At 40.7% G+C, this 20,921-nt stretch overlaps 1 protein-coding gene across 5 annotated transcripts; it reads left to right on the forward strand.

The window, feature by feature from the left end:
* The first annotated feature begins 395 nt into the window (after positions 1 to 395).
* On the forward strand, positions 396 to 20,526 carry SLBP (stem-loop histone mRNA binding protein). Of its 5 annotated transcripts, none has more exons than XM_073342765.1 (8): positions 414 to 563; positions 1,227 to 1,361; positions 6,305 to 6,409; positions 8,126 to 8,185; positions 8,460 to 8,591; positions 8,890 to 9,039; positions 17,410 to 17,494; positions 19,281 to 20,526. In XM_073342765.1, exons 1-8 carry the CDS (start codon positions 517 to 519, stop codon positions 19,395 to 19,397), a joined length of 831 nt encoding a protein of 276 aa, XP_073198866.1. In that variant the 5' UTR covers positions 414 to 516; the 3' UTR covers positions 19,398 to 20,526. The 5 variants fall into 5 exon arrangements, 2 of the variants coding, with proteins under 2 accessions (XP_073198866.1, XP_073198865.1); XM_073342764.1 differs by lacking the exon at positions 414 to 563 and adding an exon at positions 596 to 1,111 and having other exon boundaries at positions 1,224 to 1,361; XR_012158752.1 differs by lacking the exons at positions 8,890 to 9,039; positions 17,410 to 17,494; positions 19,281 to 20,526 and having other exon boundaries at positions 396 to 563; positions 1,224 to 1,361; positions 6,305 to 7,674; positions 8,460 to 8,486.
* Positions 20,527 to 20,921: the final 395 nt, after the last annotated feature.

Raw genomic sequence — 20,921 nt, forward strand, 5'->3', positions numbered from 1 at the left:
GCCGGGTTCAGATTCTCCCGCCAACACGCCCCTGGGCGCGGAGCCCCTCAGAGAGGAAGGAGGGAGCGGGCGCGCGGCGCCAGCTGCAGGACGAGCCCACAAGGGCACTCATGGCGGGGGGGGGGGGATAGAGAAACATGCCCCCCTCCCCCGTGCGAGGACTTGTGCCCGTTCCGAACCTCCATGTTCCCCTCCGGCGCTGACAGGGCAGGATCACTTCCCGGGCTGAAGGGGGGGAGGGGGCTCTCCCGGCTTGAGACAGCAGGTTCTTTCTCGTCACAAACTCACGCCCCTCTCCTCGATGGTCGGGCCCTGGCCGCCAGCGCATGCGCTCTAATAGGAGGCGGGCGAGGGGCGTGTGTCGCGCGGGAGCGCAGCTTCCCGGTCAGTCTGTGCCGGCGGGAGGCGCGAGCGGGGTGACTTGAGGAGGCTGCGACAGCGACCCCCCCCCCCCCCCGGCCCGTCACCGCGCATACCGGCTGTGGCCCCAGCGCTGCCCCGAGCCCTCAGCGCGCCATGTCCTTCCGCCAGAGGAGCCCCCGCGGCGGCGGCGGCGAGAGCAGGTGGGCGGTGGCGGGGGCAGGTGTCTCCGGTCCCGCCGCTGCCGGCAGCGTCGCGGGGGAGCCGTTTCCCGCCCCCCAGAGCGGCGGGGAAGCTTCCCGCCGAGAGGCAGCGCGGCCGGGTGACCCCGAGCCCGCCCGCCCGCCTCCGTTTTCGGGGGCAGCCCCTGGGCTCGTCCACAGACCGGGCTTGGTGTGACTCCTCCCTCGAACCCGGGCGGCCGAGGGCGCCCAGGGCCGGGGCATTTCCCCGGGCTGGTGAAAGCGGGCCGGGGGGTGTCACGTCTCATGAAGAGAAGCGCCACCCGGAGTCGGGGCGGGTATCCTGCGGGCTCGCTTGAAGTGAAGGAAGGGTCGGGCAGGGGGCGAAGAAACACATGGTCTTGGCATAGGCTCCCGGTACGGGAAAAGTGGGGGAGGGGATGCAGATTTGAGAGAGGGGACACCCAGGTTTTTAGATCCCCTTCCAGGAAGACAGCAGTTCCTGTGCAGATTCGGGTTGAGAAGCCTTTCAGGGACAAAATAGGGAACTGCTGGGTGTTGCGTTCAAGGTAAAAGTGGTGCCTGTATGCTTATTATTGCAATCTTTGTTGCATTGTGGCTGTAAAAGGTTACAAAGCCAGCATGTAAGTTTCACTTTTTAAAGACTGACCTATTTCCCAGCAGCCCACAACACCCAGCTCGTTGGTCTCAAGGAAGGAAACGTGGAGCAGATGGGAAACGCAGAAAACAGAATGATGCAGATTCGTCCGTTTTTGATGATGAAAACAAGTATGGACCCTCTGACAACAGGTTGGATAGGTATGTTTAATAAAGGATTTGTTCATAGAGTATGCAGCTGAAACAGGCTTGTGCTTCCTGTGCATGAGAAACAGTGAAACTGACCAGTATATTTTCACTTTCCAACCCTCCTGTGATATATCACTATCTAGTAACCTGGGGGGGGGGGGGAGGAGGAGCATGGGGAGAGAGAGACAGGGATTAAAGTACTAGTAGGGTGTAAAAACCAAGGAGCGAAAAACATTGCTTAGTGACTTTGTACCTTTTTATCTTGGAGCTACTTCCTGTGATGAATAAATAGCTGGGTTGTTCTTTTCTGCCCTGTTTTTTGTTAACGGCACCCCTGATCGCTGGAAGGCCTGAATCTGCTCATCTTGCACAGACTCTCAAAGCTAAATTATCTGCATCATGTGACCTTATGGTTGAGATGAGTGAGCAGAGAAGAGGGACTTGAGGGAGTGGCATGAGTTAAAGCTCATGGGAGCAGTTCCCAGGACTGGATGCTTTAGGGCTACTGCAGGAGCAGGGAAGCAGTGTGGATGGCTTTCCAAGGAGCTACTTTTAGCTTTGGAAGAGTGCATGCAGGGGATCAATTTGAGATCATACATTGTTCCCTGTTCATGCTGCTACTTTTTGCCCTGATCCACCAGGATGGGAAACGTCAGTTGAGCAGCAAAATAGGTCTGATAAGTAGGAACATTGGGATAAAATTAGAAAAGGTAAATTTGAGCTGCATATTGGAAAACATGCTCTCATGGTGAGGTATGTTAGGTTTTACAATAGTCAAAAGGGAGATTGTGGCTTCATTGATTAAAGTATTTAAGATTGGTCTGGACAGAGCACTGGACAACATACTGTAATGCCATAGATCCAAAGTTTCATATCGTGATGCAGTTTTGTGAGCTGCGGCAGCTCTAGAGCTCGCTTACATGAAAAAGCAAGCATTAAGTAAACAAAGGTGGGGAAAATGCACTTTGTTGATATTGCCTTTCTGTGACAGGTAAATTACATCCTCCTTTATTTTATTTTTTTTTTTGTAAACTGTGTAGTTGAATTGACACAGTCAATTAAAGAATGCTCTTGTGGAGGGAGGAAAACTGTTCTCCTTAACCTCTGAGGATATGACAAGAAGCACTGGGCTTAAATTGCAAAAAGGGCACTTAAGGTTGGGCATTAGAAAAAAATTCCTAACTGTCAGCATGGTTAAGCACTGGAATAAATTGTCTAGGGAGGTTGTGGAATCTCTATCATTGTCTAACCTGTTCTCAAAAATCTCCAAACACCTGTCAGGGATGGTCTAGATAATTAGTCCTGCCATCAGTGCAAGGGACTGGACTAGATGACCTCTCGAGGTCCCTTCCAGTCCTACAATTCTGTGACTAAAAATATTAAAAAAAAAAAAAAAAATCCAACATGCATGATACACACACCAAGCATGGTTGTATTGGTATAAATTCAGATGCCTGGAAAAGCCCCTGGAAAGATTAGAAAAGTCCTGAAACTACTTCTGTACGTCACGGAGAAGTACTCTGCAGACTGCCAATTGCCTACCGATAGGGCCCTGTGAAAATTGTGGTTTCACAGACTGCATGGCAGGGTGGATTTGGTTTAAATCACTGGTCAGGAAGACTCGATTTAATCATGGTTTTCTACATAAAAGTGCATTCTTCATGGTTATAACCTTAACACACACTCTTTACAACTCAGAGATAGATGTAGGTTTCATCTTTAGAAGGTACAGACTATACATTTTTAAACAGTGATTTATTTTGAAAACTTTTCAGATTAGTTTTACAGCTATATCAGAAAATGAATGATTGTTTGGTTATTTCATTTAACAAAGGTAATTGAATCAGATATTTATGAAGTCACTGGAAGGTGAACTATCTCCAGTTCAACAGATTAATCATTAATATTATGAGGCTTTTCTTGCTGTGCTGTATTAGGAGGAGAACATCACCAGACAGACATTTCAGTTTGTTTTATTTAACTAAAACAACAACTGTTAAGTATTCTGGATTTTTTTCTTCAACAGCAAACATATAATATTTTAACAAAAACAAGCCTATGTCCCTCGCTTCTCACATTTATCTCCAGACTTCTTCTCATTGTCCAAGTCTATTCTGCACCCAACAATCTTCTATTCATTGAACTTTTTGAAACTTTGCACTTTTAGAGAGAGGTAAGGGATTGACTCTGTGTACACATATTTACAGAGGGACAATAGAGTTGAGGTCTGTTATTTCTCACCTCTCTATTTATTTGAAAACATTTTTGCTGTTAACAAGCATGTTACCTCTGAAGACACACATCCACAGTTTGAGAACTGCAAAATTAAGCATTTCTGATGGTATCTTCTAGACTGAGTACTGAGTCCCATTAGGTAAATAGAGAGATTAACCTAAATAATCTATACAGAAGCCTGTGGAACCCCATATCATTGGGTCCCTAATCCATTAACTTTTGGAAGTCATTTACAAAACTTTTCTTAAACATTACCTGAATATATTGTCTCATACTATAGAATTAGAATTTATAATCCCTATTCCATGATGAGATCTTTGAGCTATAATGTATCTTAATTAAAACTATCTTTAGATTGCTTTTTTCCTCAAAAAGCATTTTATCAAAAAAATCTGATTTAAATTAAAAAATCTGGGTTTTTAAATCATTGTTTTTTTTTTTTTTTTTTTGCTGCACAGGAATTGTGAAATTAGCCCATTTTTTCCAACGGCTGGGTGGTGGAAGCAGGCATTCCTGCTTTTGCCTCCCCACTGAGGACCCATCCGTTGGTGGAGAGGTTAGTGGGGCAGTGGGGGAGAGGTGGCAGGCTGGTCCTATTCTAGAGGGTAGGGGGAGCGTCTTTCACCAGTGGCCAACATCCAGGCGGCGGCGGCTGCTGCTGCAGCTTGCTGGCTGGCAAGGATGCGGGGGTGGTAGTGACAAGGTGGCCATTAGAAGTCCTGACCTAGCCAACCCCAGAGTGACCCACGCAGGCCCTGGGGAGACACCACAGTGCTATCTGGTGAGGAACTGAGTGGGTCCACACACCCCAGCATAGTGGCCACTATTGCTTGGGACACAAGCAGGTATGTGTGGGTCCCCTTCTCCAGTGGGGTTATCAGTGTGGGGAGATGGATCCTGGTCTCATTAACTAAACCTGGACCTGCTGTGAATTTAAAAAAAAATAAATAAAAAAATTGTGATCCCCCTACCTCCCCAGGGCCACAGTGAGAACTAGTGCTCTAAGAAGTAGTCTTGCATCAGCAGAGTGATGAACTAGATTGTCTAAAAGGACTTTTCCCATCTCTGATTTTTACCGCAGACCACTCCTGGAGTCTTGTGCACAACTTTGGACACCATATTAGAGGAAAGATAGACTATTCAGCCTCCTAGTTGCAGTAACCAGAAATATACTCAGAGTTTAGGCAAAATGTCAGATCTGCTGCTTGTAGTGGTTTTTAATGTAATATAAAGCATGCTATTTTTTTCCTTCCCTACCTTACAATCTGTAGTTTTTGTTTAACTGCAGAGGCCGGCATTATAAATGAGAATCTACCTACTGAAATGTGGTATTTTGAAAAGTGAATTGTCATTGAGTTCAGTGTTTGTGTCCCACTTCTGTTTCAAGGCTTCAGAATGTGCTCCGTTTACAAGGAAGAAGTTTCTTATCCTATGACCCTGCAAACTCAATTTAGCAGTTGAAAGTCAAGCTTTGTTTGTGCCTTGTCTGTTGGCAGGCCAGATTCTCTCACCTGTGCATCCCCATTGCCTTAAATTACACTTGCATGGTCCCATTATCAGCTCTGCAATTTGTTGATGCCAAAAACATAACAGAATACAGATCTTTCCCCCTTAGCTGTGTCACACTGCCTACAGCGAGTGCCTACCTCAGGGTGGACACCTGGATCACTGTACCAGTCTTGCCATGGAGTCAGTCTTTAGCCTCTCCAGTCTATCTTGCCATCCAGACAAACTGAACATTGTGATAAAAGGTTATTAAAACCTAAAATCACACCAGATCCAGTTTCTCCCAGTCCCAAGAGCCCATTTACACCAGATCTGTTGATATTCCAGATCTTAGAGCAAAGACGATGCTGGCAGCCAGTTCTGTAGTAAACTAACTATAGGTTTATTAGCTTAAGAAAAAAGAGTTATTGAGAGGTTAAAGCAGGTAAAATATAACAGGTAAATCAGTTTGTAACTCCAATGGTGACAGTGATGTAATAAACTTCCAGTTTCCCAAAAGCCTTTTGGGGCTACCCAGATTAATTCCGGGTATCTCCCTCTTCTCGTTCAGTTATTCTGCCCTGTTAGAATCCAAACGTTCCAGAGATGATGGCTCATTTCTTGAATCCATATTTATAGCTCCTTTACACAAAAGCAAGCTGACAGTCTATCACCTGAGCTTTTCCCTTGAAGACGAGGTGTGAGAAGTGCACATAGACTTTTGACCTCCCACCATATGTATAATGGCCACTCACTTTGAAATTAGCATTTTCTGTTAAAGTCTTTAAGTCCTTCTTTAGCATTTTACAAAATTTCCTTGATGGGTAATTTATTTATCAGGGTATTTACTGTGTAAATGTTTGCTACTACGTACATTATGACAGGAATAGATAAATGAAAACAGTACCAGTAACGTTCCACTAGTTTTCAAGAAGTTTAAAAATCTGAATACATGCTTATATCTAACCATTACTTTGCTGTACACAAGTGAATTGACCTGAATATGCTCCCGCATGACCTGGTTATCCAGTGTCACAAGCTGTACAAGCTCTGCAATGGTAACTAGCCTGAAACTTTTTTATTAGTGCATGTATATATGATTGGATACACATAAGGAATACAATGAGTAAGCAGTTCTATTGAAAATACTTTTAATTAGCTACCAAATTAGAGATTAATTAGGTGGGGGAATTGGGATAACATTCCAGTTTTCATGCAGAGATTTTGTTTTTCAGTTTTACAACACCAGAAGGTCCTGGGCCCTTTTCAAGATGTTCAGACTGGGGATCTGTAGTTGAAGAAGATGAAATGAGGACCAATGTTAATAAAGAAATTGCAAGGTACCATAGGTTATATATGATTGGAGTTGCAAAGAAGACCTGTTCTTGCAGAGAGGATTGGGCCAAAAGAAATCTGATGAGGTTCAATAAGGATAAGTCCAGGGTCCTGCACTTAGGACAGAAGAACCCAATGCACAGCTACAGACTAGGGACCAAATGGCTAGGCAGCAGTTCTGCGGAAAAGGACCTAGGGGTGACAGTGGACGAGAAGCTGGATATGAGTCAGCAGCGTGCCCTTGTTGCCAAGAAGTCCAATGGCATTTTGGGATGTATAAGTAGGGGCATAGCGAGCAGATCGAGGGACGTGATCGTTCCCCTCTATTCGACATTGGTGAGGCCTCATCTGGAGTACTGTGTCCAGTTTTGGGCCCCACACTACAAGAAGGATGTGGATAAATTGGAGAGAGTCCAGCAGAGGGCAACAAAAATGATTAGGGGACTGGAACACATGACTTATGAGGAGAGGCTGAGGGAACTGGGATTGTTGAGTCTGCAGAAGAGAAGAATGAGGGGGGATTTGATACCTGCTTTCAACTACCTGAGAGGTGGTTCCAGAGACGATGGTTCTAGACTATTCTCAGTGGTAGAAGAGGACAGGACAAGGAGTAATGGTCTCAAGTTGCAGTGGGGGAGGTTTAGGTTGGATATTAGGAAAAACTTTTTCACTAGGAGGGTGGTGAAACACTGGAATGCGTTACCTAGGGAGGTGGTAGAATCTTCTTCCTTAGAAGTTTTTAAGGTCAGGCTTGACAAAGCCCTGGCTGGGATGATTTAATTGGGGATTGGTCCTGCTTTGAGCAGGGGATTGGACTAGATGACCTCCTGAGATCCCTTCGAACCCTGATATTCTATGATTCTAGTCATAGCTGCTTTTTTACCTTCGGTATTATAGCAGTACAATAATGAAATATCACTTATGGCTGTCATATGTAGGGACAAGTTCTGATTTCTGTTCCCAGGCCAGCTTAGACTTAGAAATACTGTAAAAGTGATGTGATGTAGTCCTTTTGAAGGAGGTGACCAACATCACTGATCTGCCAACAGTCTAGCAGATACAGGATTGGCTTGCTGTGAGATTGACTGACTCTCTTTGAATGTCATTCCATCCACTACTCATCTGTTTGCATGGTAATTATTGTGATAAGACTTGAGGTGGAGTTTTGAAAGATGAATCTTCAGATTCCAAGAGAGAGATGAAGGACCCATTTCCATGATGGAAAAATGCTTACCGTGCACCTATGATTTGAACTTCACTGATGATTAAGGTCAGAAGGAACCCACTATCCTCATCCTCTAGTCTGACCTCCTGCACATTGAAGGCCCCAGAACCTTACCCACCCACTCCTGAAATAGACTCCTAACCTCTGGTTGATTTACTGAAGTCTTCAAATTATGATTTAAAGACTTCAAGTTACAGAGAATCCACCATTTACACTACTTTAAACATGCAAATGACCCGTGCCCCATGCTGCAGAAAAGGGCAGGGAACCTGGGTTTTTTTGTCTATCTGACCTGGTGAAAATTCCTTCCCAACCCCAAATACGGCGGTCAGTTAGACCCTGAGCATGTGGGCAAGGCCAGCCAGCCAATGTTGCAGTGAAGATGAACATTAATAGAGGTTACATTAATTATGCAGTGGAAACAATTTATGAAAGTAACATACATTTTTCTTATATTTTAAACAAGTATTTATACTGAATAAACTGTCTTTTCTAGATACAAAAGAAAGCTCTTGATAAATGAATTTGCAAGAGAAAGGAAGTCCTCTTCTGGAAGGTAAGTGTAAATTCATCTCTTGAGATCAAAGGAAAAATATCCTGCAATAGTTACTTTTAAACTCCTTGCATGTCCATGATTTTCTTGTTGTAAATAATCAACTTGAGGTAATTTGTTTTAACAAGTTCACCTTGTAACATGCTAATTCAACAAAATCCTGAACAGTTCAGAGATAAACCGAATTAGTGCAGCAGGTCTGAGGATTGCTGCAGCTGTGTGTTCTGGTTCTCACAAGATCATAATGCAATTCAAATCTAGATATATTTTTCTTTAGTTCTGATTCAAAGGAATCCACTGTAGCAGTAGAACTTGAGACAGATGAAGTGGTTCTGATGAGAAGGCAAAAACAGATAAATTATGGAAAAAACACAATTGCATATGACAGATACATTAAAGAAGTTCCAAGGTAAGTTTCAGTGGTGTACTATAAATATGTAAACATTGTGCATGTCTGGTTCTTCACATTTGATTACTTATTAAATTTGTTTATAGACCAAACTTCCTGGGGTGGAGGAGGGAGAAACCTGAGTCGCACAATAATCAAGAGGCTTAACTGTCTTAAATACCTGCCTGGGTTTAGAACCAACCCAAGATATTCTGAGAATGGGATTTAATAGGCTTCCAGTGTTAGACAAATTCAATCACTTTAAAGATTATTTGAAAAGCTATAGTGGAATTTTCATGACAATTTTCTAAATAAATAGGTGTCATCGAGTACCAGGGGTCCATCCCAGAACTCCAAATAAATTTAAGAAGTATAGCCGTAGGTCCTGGGACCAGCAGATCAGACTCTGGAAGGTTGCTTTGCATTCTTGGGACCCTCCTGCTGAAGAAGGAAGTGACTTGCAAACAATGTATGTATCAAACAAACAATTTTTTCTTCTAATATATTTTTCTTCAGAAAATATGACTATGCTATCGTCTGAGTCATCTATTGAACATTTTAATTCATCTGCAGCTTTTCAAAGTGATTAAAGCAGTATTAAGTGTTCGCACTGTATAAACACTTTTCTATTTTTAGCTGAGTTCCAATTCAGTTCACCTTTAGTCGGAATATGTAAGGCTCACCTGGCTCTCCATATTTAGCAAGCCTGTGGCTTCCATTGTCATCAAGGATAACTTCTGTTCCAAGTCCTTAAGGCTACCTTTTGCCAAATTTTAGTGCTATATCTTAGTAAACCCAAGAAGTTACTATTAAGGGCTTGAAGGCCCTGCCTGTCAGAACCTAAAGTTCATTCTAGTCAATAGATTAAACAAGCCCCCCTGTCACCATTATTTCATATCTGAAGCACTGTTCTGGCACAACAAAAATTGGCAGAAACTATTATATCTATCTTATGTTCAGAATGGTATAAATCAGCAATACTTGCAGCTCAGGAGCCTCTGTTTAAGTGGCTCTTTGCAGCACATGATATTAAAATGTGTGATTTTAATAATTAATCAGGAGGCTTTTACTATGTTATTAACCAATTGTAGTTGATAGGCTAGTCAGTTAATCACAGTTAATTCACATGATTAACTACAAAAAATTAATTTCCGTTTAATCAGTTAATACATTCTAATTTTACATTTTCAAATATAATTTCAATTACAACACAAAATACAAAGTGTACAGTGCTCACTTTATTTTTATTACAAATATTTGCACTGTAAAAAAGAAATAGTTTTTTCAAATACCGCATACAAGTACTGTAGTGCACCTTACAAATGTAGATTTTTTGTTTTGTTACACAACTGTTTTGTTTTTGAATGCAATGTAAAACTTCAGAGACTACAAGTCCTTTCAGCCAATTGCTAAGACAAACAAATTTGTTTACATTTATGGGAGATAATCTGCCTGCTTCTTATTTACAGTGTCACCTGAAAGTGAGAACAGCCATTGGCATGGCACTTTGGTAGCTGGCGTTGAAAGGTATTTACGTACCAGATATGCTAAACATTCATATGTCCCTTCATGCTTTGGCCACCGTTCCAGAGGACATGCATCCATGATGACGAGTTCTGCTCGATAACCATCCAAAGCAGCTCAGAGTGATACACGTTAATTTTCATCATTTCAACAGAAGGTTGACTTTCTCTTGTTTCGGATTCTGCAGTTTCCACATTGGAGTGTTGCTCTTCTAAAACTTCTGACAGCATGTTCCACATCTTATCCCTCTCAGATTTTGGAAGGCACTTCAGATTCTTAAATCTTGGGTTGAGTGCTGTAGCTATCTTTAGAAATCTCACATTGGCACCTTCTTTGTGTTTTGTCAAATCTGCAGTGAAAGTGTTCTTAAATCAAATGTGCTGGGTCATGATCTGAGACTGCTAGAACATGAAATATATGGCAGAATGCAGGTAAAACACAGCAAGAGACATACAATTCTTACCCAAGTAGTTCAGTCACAAATTTTAATTAATGCATTATTTTTTAACGAGTGTCATCAGCATGGAAGCATGTCCTCTGGAATGGTGGCCGAATCATGAAGGGGCATACGAATGTTTAGCATATCTGGCACATAAATAAATACCTTGCAATGCTGGCTACTAAAGTGCCATGCCAATGCCTAGTCTCACTTTCAGGTGACATAATAAATAAGCGGGCAGCATCCTATCCCGTAAATGTAAATAAACTTGTTTGTCTGAGCGATTGGCTGAACAAGAAGTAGGACTGAGTGGACTTGTAGGCTCTAAAGTTTTACACTGTTTTGTTTTTAAGTGCAGGTATGTAACAAAAAAATACATTTGTAAGTTGCACTTTCACGATAAAGAGATTGCACTACAGTACTTGTATTTTTCAGTTCACCACATACTATTTTTACAGTGCAAATATTTGTAACAAAAAATAGTGAGCACTGTACACTTTGTATTCTGTGTTGTGATTTAAATCAATATATTTGAAAATGTAGAAAAACGTCCAAAAATATTTATAATAAAGTTCAGTTGGTATTCTAGAATTGTTTTAGTGTAACTAACTGTGATGTTAATTGCAATTATTCATAATTATTTTTTTGATCATTTGACAGCCCTAGTAGTTGATAAAATAATGACTTGGTCAGTCATTTTGCTGTTGGAATAAAATAAATAAATATTTCCCCTGTCATTCCATTTAAATATGAAAATATATATATAGTAAATGAAACAATGAATTCACTCTACTGGCTGTATTGGGTAATGTTGATCCCTAATTTGGGTCCTGAACCACTGAAGTCTGAGCATCACTGGTATGAATAACATAAAGCAATTTAGGCATTGTTGCCCTGTTTTGCTGTGGCAGTGCGAATCATAGAATCATAGAATATCAGGGTTGGAAGGGACCTCAGGAGGTCATCTAGTCCAACCCCCTGCTCAAAGCAGGACCAATCCCCAATTAAATCATCCCAGCCAGGGCTTTGTCAAGCCTGACCTTAAAAACTTCTAAGGAAGGAGATTCTACCACCTCCCTAGGTAATGCATTCCAGTGTTTCCCCACCCTCCTAGTGAAAAAGTTTTTCCTAATATCCAACCTAAACCTCCCCCACTGCAACTTGAGACCATTACTCCTTGTCCTGTCCTCTTCTACCACTGAGAATAGTCTAGAACCATCCTCTCTGGAACCACCTCTCAGGTAGTTGAAAGCAGCTATCAAATCCCCCCTCATTCTTCTCTTCTGCAGACTAAACAATCCCAGTTCCCTCAGCCTCTCCTCATAAGTCATGTGTTCCAGTCCCCTAATCATTTTTGTTGCCCTTCACTGGACTCTCTCCAATTTATCCACATCCTTCTTGTAGTGTGGGGCCCAAAACTGGACACAGTACTCCAGATGAGGCCTCACCAATGTCGAATAGAGGGGGACGATCACGTCCCTCGATCTGCTCGCTATGCTGCTACTTATACATCCCAAAATGCCATTGGCCTTCTTGGCAACAAGGGCACGCTGCTGACTCATATCTGGCTTCTCGTCCACTGTCACCCCTAGGTCCTTTTCTGCAGAACTGCTGCCTAGCCATTTGGTCCCTAGTCTGTAGCTGTGCATTGGGTTCTTCCGTCCTAAGTGCAGGACCCTGCACTTATCCTTATTGAACCTCATCAGATTTCTTTTGGCCCAATCCTCCAATTTGTCTAGGTCCTTCTGTATCCTATCCCTGCACTCCAGCGTATCTACCACTCCTCCCAGTTTAGTATCATCTGCAAATTTGCTGAGAGTGCAATCCACACCATCCTCCAGATCATTTATGAAGATATTGAACAAAACCGGCCCCAGGACTGAGCCCTGGGGCACTCCACTTGACCCCGGCTGCCAACTAGACATGGAGCCATTGAACTCTTTGCTCTGAGTAGTTCCCCTTGTGCTGTTCTTGACACCATCTCATGTATAGATGGCATCCTGCTATCACTTACTCTGTTTGCCTCAGACATAGCAAGAAGACTTTAAAGGCAACACTAAAATGGTGCCTAGATTCCTGCTCATTTGAATCTGTTGGATATTGGCAGTGTGGGTCAGTAGTCCCGAAGATTATATAACTCACTATTTTTAGTGGTTTCAGGTGTACTTTCTATGCAGTCTTTAGCCATACAAATAGAAGAATAAAACAGCTTAACCCAAGAGAATGAAACACAAAGGCTTTTCTTCCTGATGAAATCAGGAAGACTGGAGCATAAAGGGCAAAGGTTGACTTGTTAAAGGCTTGTTAACTTAAAGTTAATCTCTATTTGGGACAGATTTGTGCTTTTCTGTATTGAGCTGGCTCATTACAATCTAATAAACTTTGTGGAATTAAACTCCACAATATCAGTGTGTGTAAGATAAATAGTTGTAGAGATTGAACACAATACATAAAATGATTAGGACAAATGTGCAAAATTATACTAATGGGATATCAGTTTAATAATCTTTAGTTTTCAGGCATAAACAACTTTTTTCCAAATATATTAGAAATTGCAATTTCCATCATTAGTAGCGTTTGCTTGCTTTGCTCAAGCTGATGGAAGTAGCAAAGAATGCAGGAAGATGTTTTTGATCCAAACAACTGACAATTAAAATTATAATTGCTGACTGTTAAAAACCTGAAGTACGGTGTGAGGGACCATACAATTTAAATGAATAAAAGCCCTGGAACTCAATTATGGGTTCCCAAAACAATTAATAGTCCCCCAGATCTGGGTTTAAGTGACTTGCTCAGCTTCACATAGGAAGATTTGGTGAGGTGGGGATAGAACTGAGCTCTCCCAAGGCATCAAAGAGACATTATTAAGGGGACAAGAGCAAACTATCCCACTGGCTAGGAAAGAAAGGAAGTATGGCAAGAGACCACCCTGGCTAAACCAGGAGATCTTCAATAATTTAAAACTCAAAAAAAAAAAAAAAAAAGGTCCTACAAAAAGTGGAAACTCAGTCACATTACAAAGGATGACTATAAACAGATAACTCAAGTATATAGGGATAACATTAAAAAAGCCCAGGCACAAAATGAGATCAAACTAGCTAGGAACATAAAAGGTAACAAGAAAACATTGTACAAATACATTAGAAGCAAGAGGAAGACCAAGGACAGAGTAGGCCTGATACTTAATTGCGGGGGGGGGGGGGGAAGAAACAATAACAGATAATGTGGAAGAGATCCTTACTGACTTCTTTGTTTTGCTTTTCAACAAGAAGTTTGGTGGTGATTGGACGACCAACATAGTGAATGCCAGTGAAAATGAGTGGATCAGAGCCTAAAATAAGGAAAGAACAAGTTAAAAATTATTTAGACAAGTTAATGTCTTCAAATCACCAGGGTCTGATGAAATGCATCCTAGAATGCTCGAGGAGATACTTGCTAATGGCTCAGATATCTTTGAAAAGTCATGGAAGACATTCCAGAAGACTGGAAAAGGGCAAATATAGTGCCCATCTATAAAAAGGGAAATAAGGACAACCCGGGAAATTATAGACCAGTCACCTTAACTTCTGTACCTGGAAAGATAATGGAGCAAATAATTAAGAAACCAATTTGCAAACACCTAGAAGATAGTGAGTATCATTAAGTAACTTAAGTAACAGTTAGCATGGATTTGTCAAGAACAAATCATGTCAACCAACCTGATAGCTTTCTTTGACAGGGTAGCAAGCATTGTGGATGAGGGGGAAGTGGTAATGTGGTATATCTTGACTTTAGTATGGCTTTTGATACTGTCTCGCATGAACTTCTCATAAACAAACTAGGGAAACACAACCTAGATGGAGCTACAATAAGGTGGGTGCATAATTGGTTGGAAAATCATTTCCAGAGAGTAGTTATCAGTGGTTCACAGTCATGCTGAAAGGGCATAACAAGGGGGGTCCCGCGGGGATCGGTTCTGGGTCCAGTTCTGTTTAATATAGTAATATAGTATAGTAATTTAGATAATGCCATAGAGAGTACACTTGTAAAGTCTGTGGACGATACCAAGCTGGAAGGGGTTGCAAATGCTTTGGAGGATAGGATTAAAATTCAAAATGATCTGGACAAACTGGAGACATGGTCTGAAGTAAATAGGATGAAAGTCAATAAGGACAAATGCAAAGTACTCCACTTAGGAAGGAACAATCAGTTGTACACATACAAAATGAAAAATGACTGCCTAGGAAGGAGTACGGCGGAAAGGGGTCTGGGGGTCATAGTGAATCACAAGCTAAATATGAGTCAACAGTGTTGCACAAAAAGCAAATGTCATTCTGGGATGTATTAGCAGGAGTGTTGTAAGCAAGACACGAGAAGTAATTCTTCCGCTCTACTCCACGCTGATTAGGCCTCAACTGGAGTATCGTGTCCAGTTCTGGGCACCACATTTCAGGAAAGATGTGGACAAATTGGAGAAAGTCCAGAGAAGAGCAACAAAAATGATTAAAGGTCTAGAAAACATGACCAATGTGGGAAGATTGAACAAATTGGGTTCATTTAGTCTGGAAAAGAGAAGACTGAGAAGGGACTTGATAACAGTTTTCAAGAACGTAAAAGGTTGTTACAAGGAGGAGGGAGAAAAATGTTTTTTTCTTAACCTCTGAGGATAGGACAAGAAGCAATGGGCTTAAATTGCAGCAAGGGAGGTTTAGGTTGGACATTAGGAAAAACTTCCTAACTGTCAGTGGTTAAGCACAGGAATAAATTGCCTAGGGAGGTTGTGGAATCTCCATCACTGGGGATTTTTAAGAGCAGGTTGGGCAAACACCTGTCGGGGATGAAATAGATAGTACTTAGTCCTGCCTTGAGTGCAGGGCACTGGACTAGATGACCTCTCGAGGTTTCTTCCAGATCTATGATTCTATTTGCCTGCCTTAATCACAAAGCCATCCTTTTCCCTTCCTGCAGTCCCCTGCCTTGTTCTCTATATATGCTCCTACTTCTATAGCGAAAGAGGCAGGGATCCTACAGACAGCCTCATTCACTACACAACCCTGATTAATTCCCTCAGCACCATCCTGTTCACTGTATGAGGCTGAATCCCGTGGAGGAAATAGTATGTGATCATGTAATTAAAGATAGTAGTATAATGCATACACAATGCAGCTGAATTAAGGATGCCTTTGCAGTCTACATTATGGCATTTCCTCACTAAAGTGCTTGATTGTAACAGCCCTATCATGCACAGTTGGTAGGCTTTGAATCCTGAACCTTTGGTACAGGAGCACAGTGTAATATACAAGATAATTTTCTTCTGCTACCAGCTAATATAATCCCTGGGAGAATGGGCTGCTGGGACCATGTGCTGGGTTTGAGGAGGATGCATTTTGTGCGGGGAGGGGGAAGAGAGGAAATCTCTTCTCCCCCAGGAGGAAGTTAAGGATTAAGCGCATAGTCATTTTTAGCTTTTTTTCAAAACTTATTTATCTGAGCCCAGGAAACATCTGATATTTCCGAAGAATGAAATGGGAACCATGGTTTCAAGAAAATCCCAAAGCCCTCTCCAGAAATGGGAACCATGCCTTCAAGAAAATCCCAAAGCCCTTTTTTACTTAACTAATTTATTTTTAGATCAAATTAGGGATTTTCTACCCCATGCCGTCTTTGTGTAGTAGATATCAAGAGAATGTGGCTTGGAGATTAAAACATCTGCAATCTGGCAGATGGGGCACCCTGCTTTAGTAATATCTAGCTCTTATATCACACTTTCCCCCCCAATTGATTTCAAAATCCTTTATAAAGGAGGTCAGTATCATTACCCTCATTTCCCAAGGGAAACTGGCACAGAGGCAAAGGTACCTGTTTCTGGATTGTGGGGGGAAAACATCCTGTGCTTTGCTTTTGAAGGCCTTGTCTACACTAGATCTATTTCTCTAAAAGTTAACTGACTATCAGCAGTAGTGACAGTGGAATGCTAGAATAAACAAGGTACTAGTAATTTACTACCATGCTGTCTAAACAAGTTCTGAGCAGAGCTAGATGACGCTAGGTAAAATGCCAGTGGGAAGTCAAAGCTAGCTTTCCTACTGTTTGTAGCAACAGTGGGAACATTTAAAAAGCTGCCTACTGAAGAAATAGGGGAGTGTCTAAAAATAGCAAAAAAAAAATAAAGGCTGCTACTAGAAGGGAAGGGAGAAGAGATCTCTTCATTCACCAAACTCTGTGAGCTGAGGGGGACCAGGTGTGTAGTGTTTTTGTTTTTTTTTGGTTTTTTTTTTCTTGCTGCATCTTCCTTGGAGACAGCTGGCAAAACACTCCTCTTCCCAGTTTTCTACAAGCTTTCTCACTAGTTTCTATTACTGCATATTGAGGGTCCTCAGAGTTGATCATCATCCCCTCACCAATGCGTGATACCTTTCCTGGCACCCCCACCAAGGTTAGACAGGTTCCTAGAAGAACAGCTGCAACTCACCATGTTAATTGGTAGAATCTTGCTTTGATCTCTTGCTCCAAACATAGTAAAAGCATGCTGGTTGTTTCTAGCATCAGCAAATGGATTTTTAGATTAAAAGAGCTTTGCTTATCTTTAATGTGACTTGTGAGAGACATTCTTTAGTAAGATTCATGTTGTCATTTCAGACAGTTAAACTTACAAAAAATTGACCTCCTGAATTGAAAAGAACACAAAAGGTTATGAATTCCTAAAGTGATGCACCAAGTTCATTGCAAGCAATGCAGGATTTTTTTATTGAATCTGAGTGTTGCATGCAGCGATTTCCTTAAGTGACACAGCTGTTGGAATCACACTACTTCCTTAAACTATACCATAGTTTAGTAGACTGCATCATTGGGAGATTTTAACTTGCTCTAAATCTCTGAATCGTTTTAATTTTATAGCAGTCCAGTTGATCTTGGTGAGATGGAGACAGAATCCATAGGAAGTAATTCTACTGAATCTCAAGCAAGCTCTCAAGACAATTATGTAAGTAATATTTTGCCATAATTATTCAACTAAACTGTATTTCAGATGAATAATTAGGGCTGTCATGATTTAAAGCACAGTTAATAGCAAGATTAAAAAGTAGTGATTAATCAGTTTTAATCACCCTGTTAAACAATAATAGAACACCAATTGAAATGTATTATAGATATTTTTGGATGTTTTTCTACATTTTCAAATATATTGATTTCAATTACAACACAAAATACAAAGTGTACAGTGCTCACTTTATATTTTTATTACAAATATTTTCAATGTAATAAAGATTAAAGAAATAGTATTTTTCAGTTGCCCTCAAAGTACTGTAGAGCAATCTCTTTATCATGAAAGTGCAACTTTAAAAATGTTGAATTTCTTTTGTGTAACTGCACTCAAACAAAACAATGTAAAAAATTTTAGCGCTTACAAGTTGAAGCATGAAGGGGCATATGAATGTTCAGCATATCTGGCATCTAAATACTTTGCAATGCCAGCTACAATAGTGCCATGAGAACACTTGTTCTCACTTTCAGGTAACATTCTAAATAAGCGGGCAGCATTATCTCCCATAAATGTAAACAAACTTGTTTGTCTTAGTGTATGGCTAAACAAGAAGTAGGACTGAGTAAATTTGTATGAGGTGAATTGAAAAATACGATTTCTTTTGTTTATCTTCTTTACAGTGCAAATATTTAACATAAAGTGAACACTGTACACTTTGTATTCTGTGTTGTAATTGAAATAAATATATTTGAAAATGTAGAAAAACATCCAAAACTATTTATAGTAAATTTAATTTGGTGTTCTATTATTTAACAGTGTGGTTAAAATTGCAATTAACCACAGTTTTTCAATCTAGTTAATTTGGTTTGTGTTAGTCACATGTGTTAACTGTGATTAATTGAAAAACCTATTAATAATCAACTTTTTGCTGCTCTCACAGTTGTTTCCTAAAGTGTGAGGTTGTGCCCCACCCCTCCCCTCAGATTAGCCAGAGATGCGTGAACAAACCACTTAATTGTTCGTCAAGGTCTGAGTTTTCATTTAAAGACTCTAGCTATATGGTTGTGAAAAAACTCTTGGTCATATTTTCAAGTATAACTAATCTAGCAATGCCTGAGTTTGCAGAAAGCCTGAAATAATACTTCAGTGGGTACTAACTCAGATGCCATTGATGATATTTTTAATGTTAACATTAAATATTTCACTTTTCAAAGTATGTAAGAAAGGGGAACATGTTGTGAAATGCATGATCTTCTGAGATCACTCATTTTGGGTATGCCTTTAACAACACATGAAGATTGAAATGGGGCGTAAGGCTATGAGTCAGTCGCAGATTCTGTGGAATCATAGCCTTCGGCCTAAAGAGGACTCGGCTTTCAAAAGTTTGGAGAAGACTGAAGTAGTCTAAAATGTTGTGACCTCTTGAGCAAAAAACAGCAGTACAAGAAGGTCTAGCATTCTGTACAGACTGCTTCCAACTCTCTGCTGCTTCTGATATAGTACTGTTTGTACAGAGCTTTAGTAGACACTTGTGATAGATCATATACATAGATGCAACATCGCAAGGGCAGTCTTTTAAAAGGTGGTGTATGTTCAAGCATTCACTAAGACTAAGTTACTGAAATTGGTTTGGATCTGCCTTTAACACATCACATATGATACTTTAGTGAAAATAGGAAGGTCTAAATGAAATACAGAAATAATGGAATATGAAGATGAAATATTAAATAGATGAGGTGCACGCTGATCTTAATTTCTTAATCATTAATGTAATTTTCTGTTCTAGGATACCTTTTCTGGCACGCCCACCAAGGTTAGACATGTTGACTATCGGGTGGAAGGCGAATTTGACTTGGAGACATGTTTGAATGAGCCACTTAAAGACTTCAGTACTGTGAGCTAAGTGGTGCTCTGTGCAGGCTGTTCTAAGGGAAACATTCTTTTAAAAGTTTGTGAAATGTTCGCCTGGTATACTCAAACTGGATGTTGTTCCCTACCTGTCAATAGTGCAGAAGCTTAAGCAAGTTAAAGGGCTGTTCCTTAATTTGTGGTCTGTCTACGTATTTTCTGGACCAAATTTGTGTAAAGAATAGAACTTAAGTTGTGTGACTTCCTGTTTGACTTCTAATTTATGTATATCAGATGGTTTTACAAGACTACTTTTTTATAATTATTCAGAAGATGGAACTAGTCATAGAAGAAACAGCCAAAGGCAACACTGCTATCCTTCAGCAAACTTAGTTCTGTAAAACTTCAGGTTGTCATTCATTTCCCCATATGTGAGTTTATTGCTTAAGTGCTCTGTTGGCAGTCCACAGAGCAATGTATCCACAGAACAGGATAAGCAGGTGTGGTTTGAGATTTTGCATGCTGCCCTGCTACTGCGTGAACCAACTCTCCTGCAAAGCCTGCCTACAGAGGGTGAGGGGAATTTAAATTCAATACCAGCTGAATCCATGGCCTCTCAACAGATAAACTGAAATTTTTATTTCATGTAGCTACAATGACCTGTAACAACTTTAGCTCATTATTGGACTAGATACTTGAACTATTGATCTAGAAGTGGGGAGGGCTCTGTCCTTGTTTCAAGAATCACCCAACCTCTAACTTTCACTTTGATTTCCCTTAATTGGCAAAGATATTTGTGTAAGTGCTTTTTCCACATTACAAGGTTTTCCTTTTTCTGATTCATTTAAAGTAAATTCCTTTCATCTGCAAAAGCTTATTTTGTAATGGTGGGAAAGGACATAATATGTAAGTTTAATATGGAAACCCCATTTAAAAAACAAAACTGAAGTGTGGCAGCGATGCATTAAGAAGCTGTAGCCTAAATTTGGTACCTGTAAATAGTCATGGATAGACATAACTTATCTAACACTTAGAGAAAAATAAACAATATATCTAGGGAAAGTGCTTGATTTGTATTCACTGTTTTTAATGTAAAACTGTTGTAAATGATAACTTTGTACATACATTCTGCTGAAAGCAGTTAATGTTTCTATTGCTTTTGTATGGGACAGTGTTGCTAAAAATAAATACATTAAATATGAAATATTTACAAGTAGTTTTTGTTAAATTTTTTCCTTATGGAAGTAGTAAGAATGAGATTGCTTGAGCTTTCTTCAAAGTAACAATCTAATGAAGTCTTGGATGCATGCTATGCCTAGGAATGGCATGACAGCTAGATATGCTCTAGACCACCTCCTTACCTAGCATAGCATGTGACATGAGTTTCCTCCCTATCTCTGCCCTCTGTTACATATGATATCGGGGTGGGGAGAAAGGTGGAGTGATTTTTTTCTATTCCGTAAAATGGAAATTCCTGCTTCACAGGGTGTGCTATGAGAATTGAAGCTTATAAAGTTCTGAGTACTTTTATTCATAGCCAGCACCGGGCTCTCTTGTCATAATGGGTGTTCAGGAAGGA

The sequence above is a fragment of the Lepidochelys kempii genome, chromosome 4 (genome assembly GCF_965140265.1).
Source record: "Lepidochelys kempii isolate rLepKem1 chromosome 4, rLepKem1.hap2, whole genome shotgun sequence".
In the NCBI taxonomy this organism is placed as follows: domain Eukaryota; kingdom Metazoa; phylum Chordata; order Testudines; family Cheloniidae; genus Lepidochelys; species Lepidochelys kempii.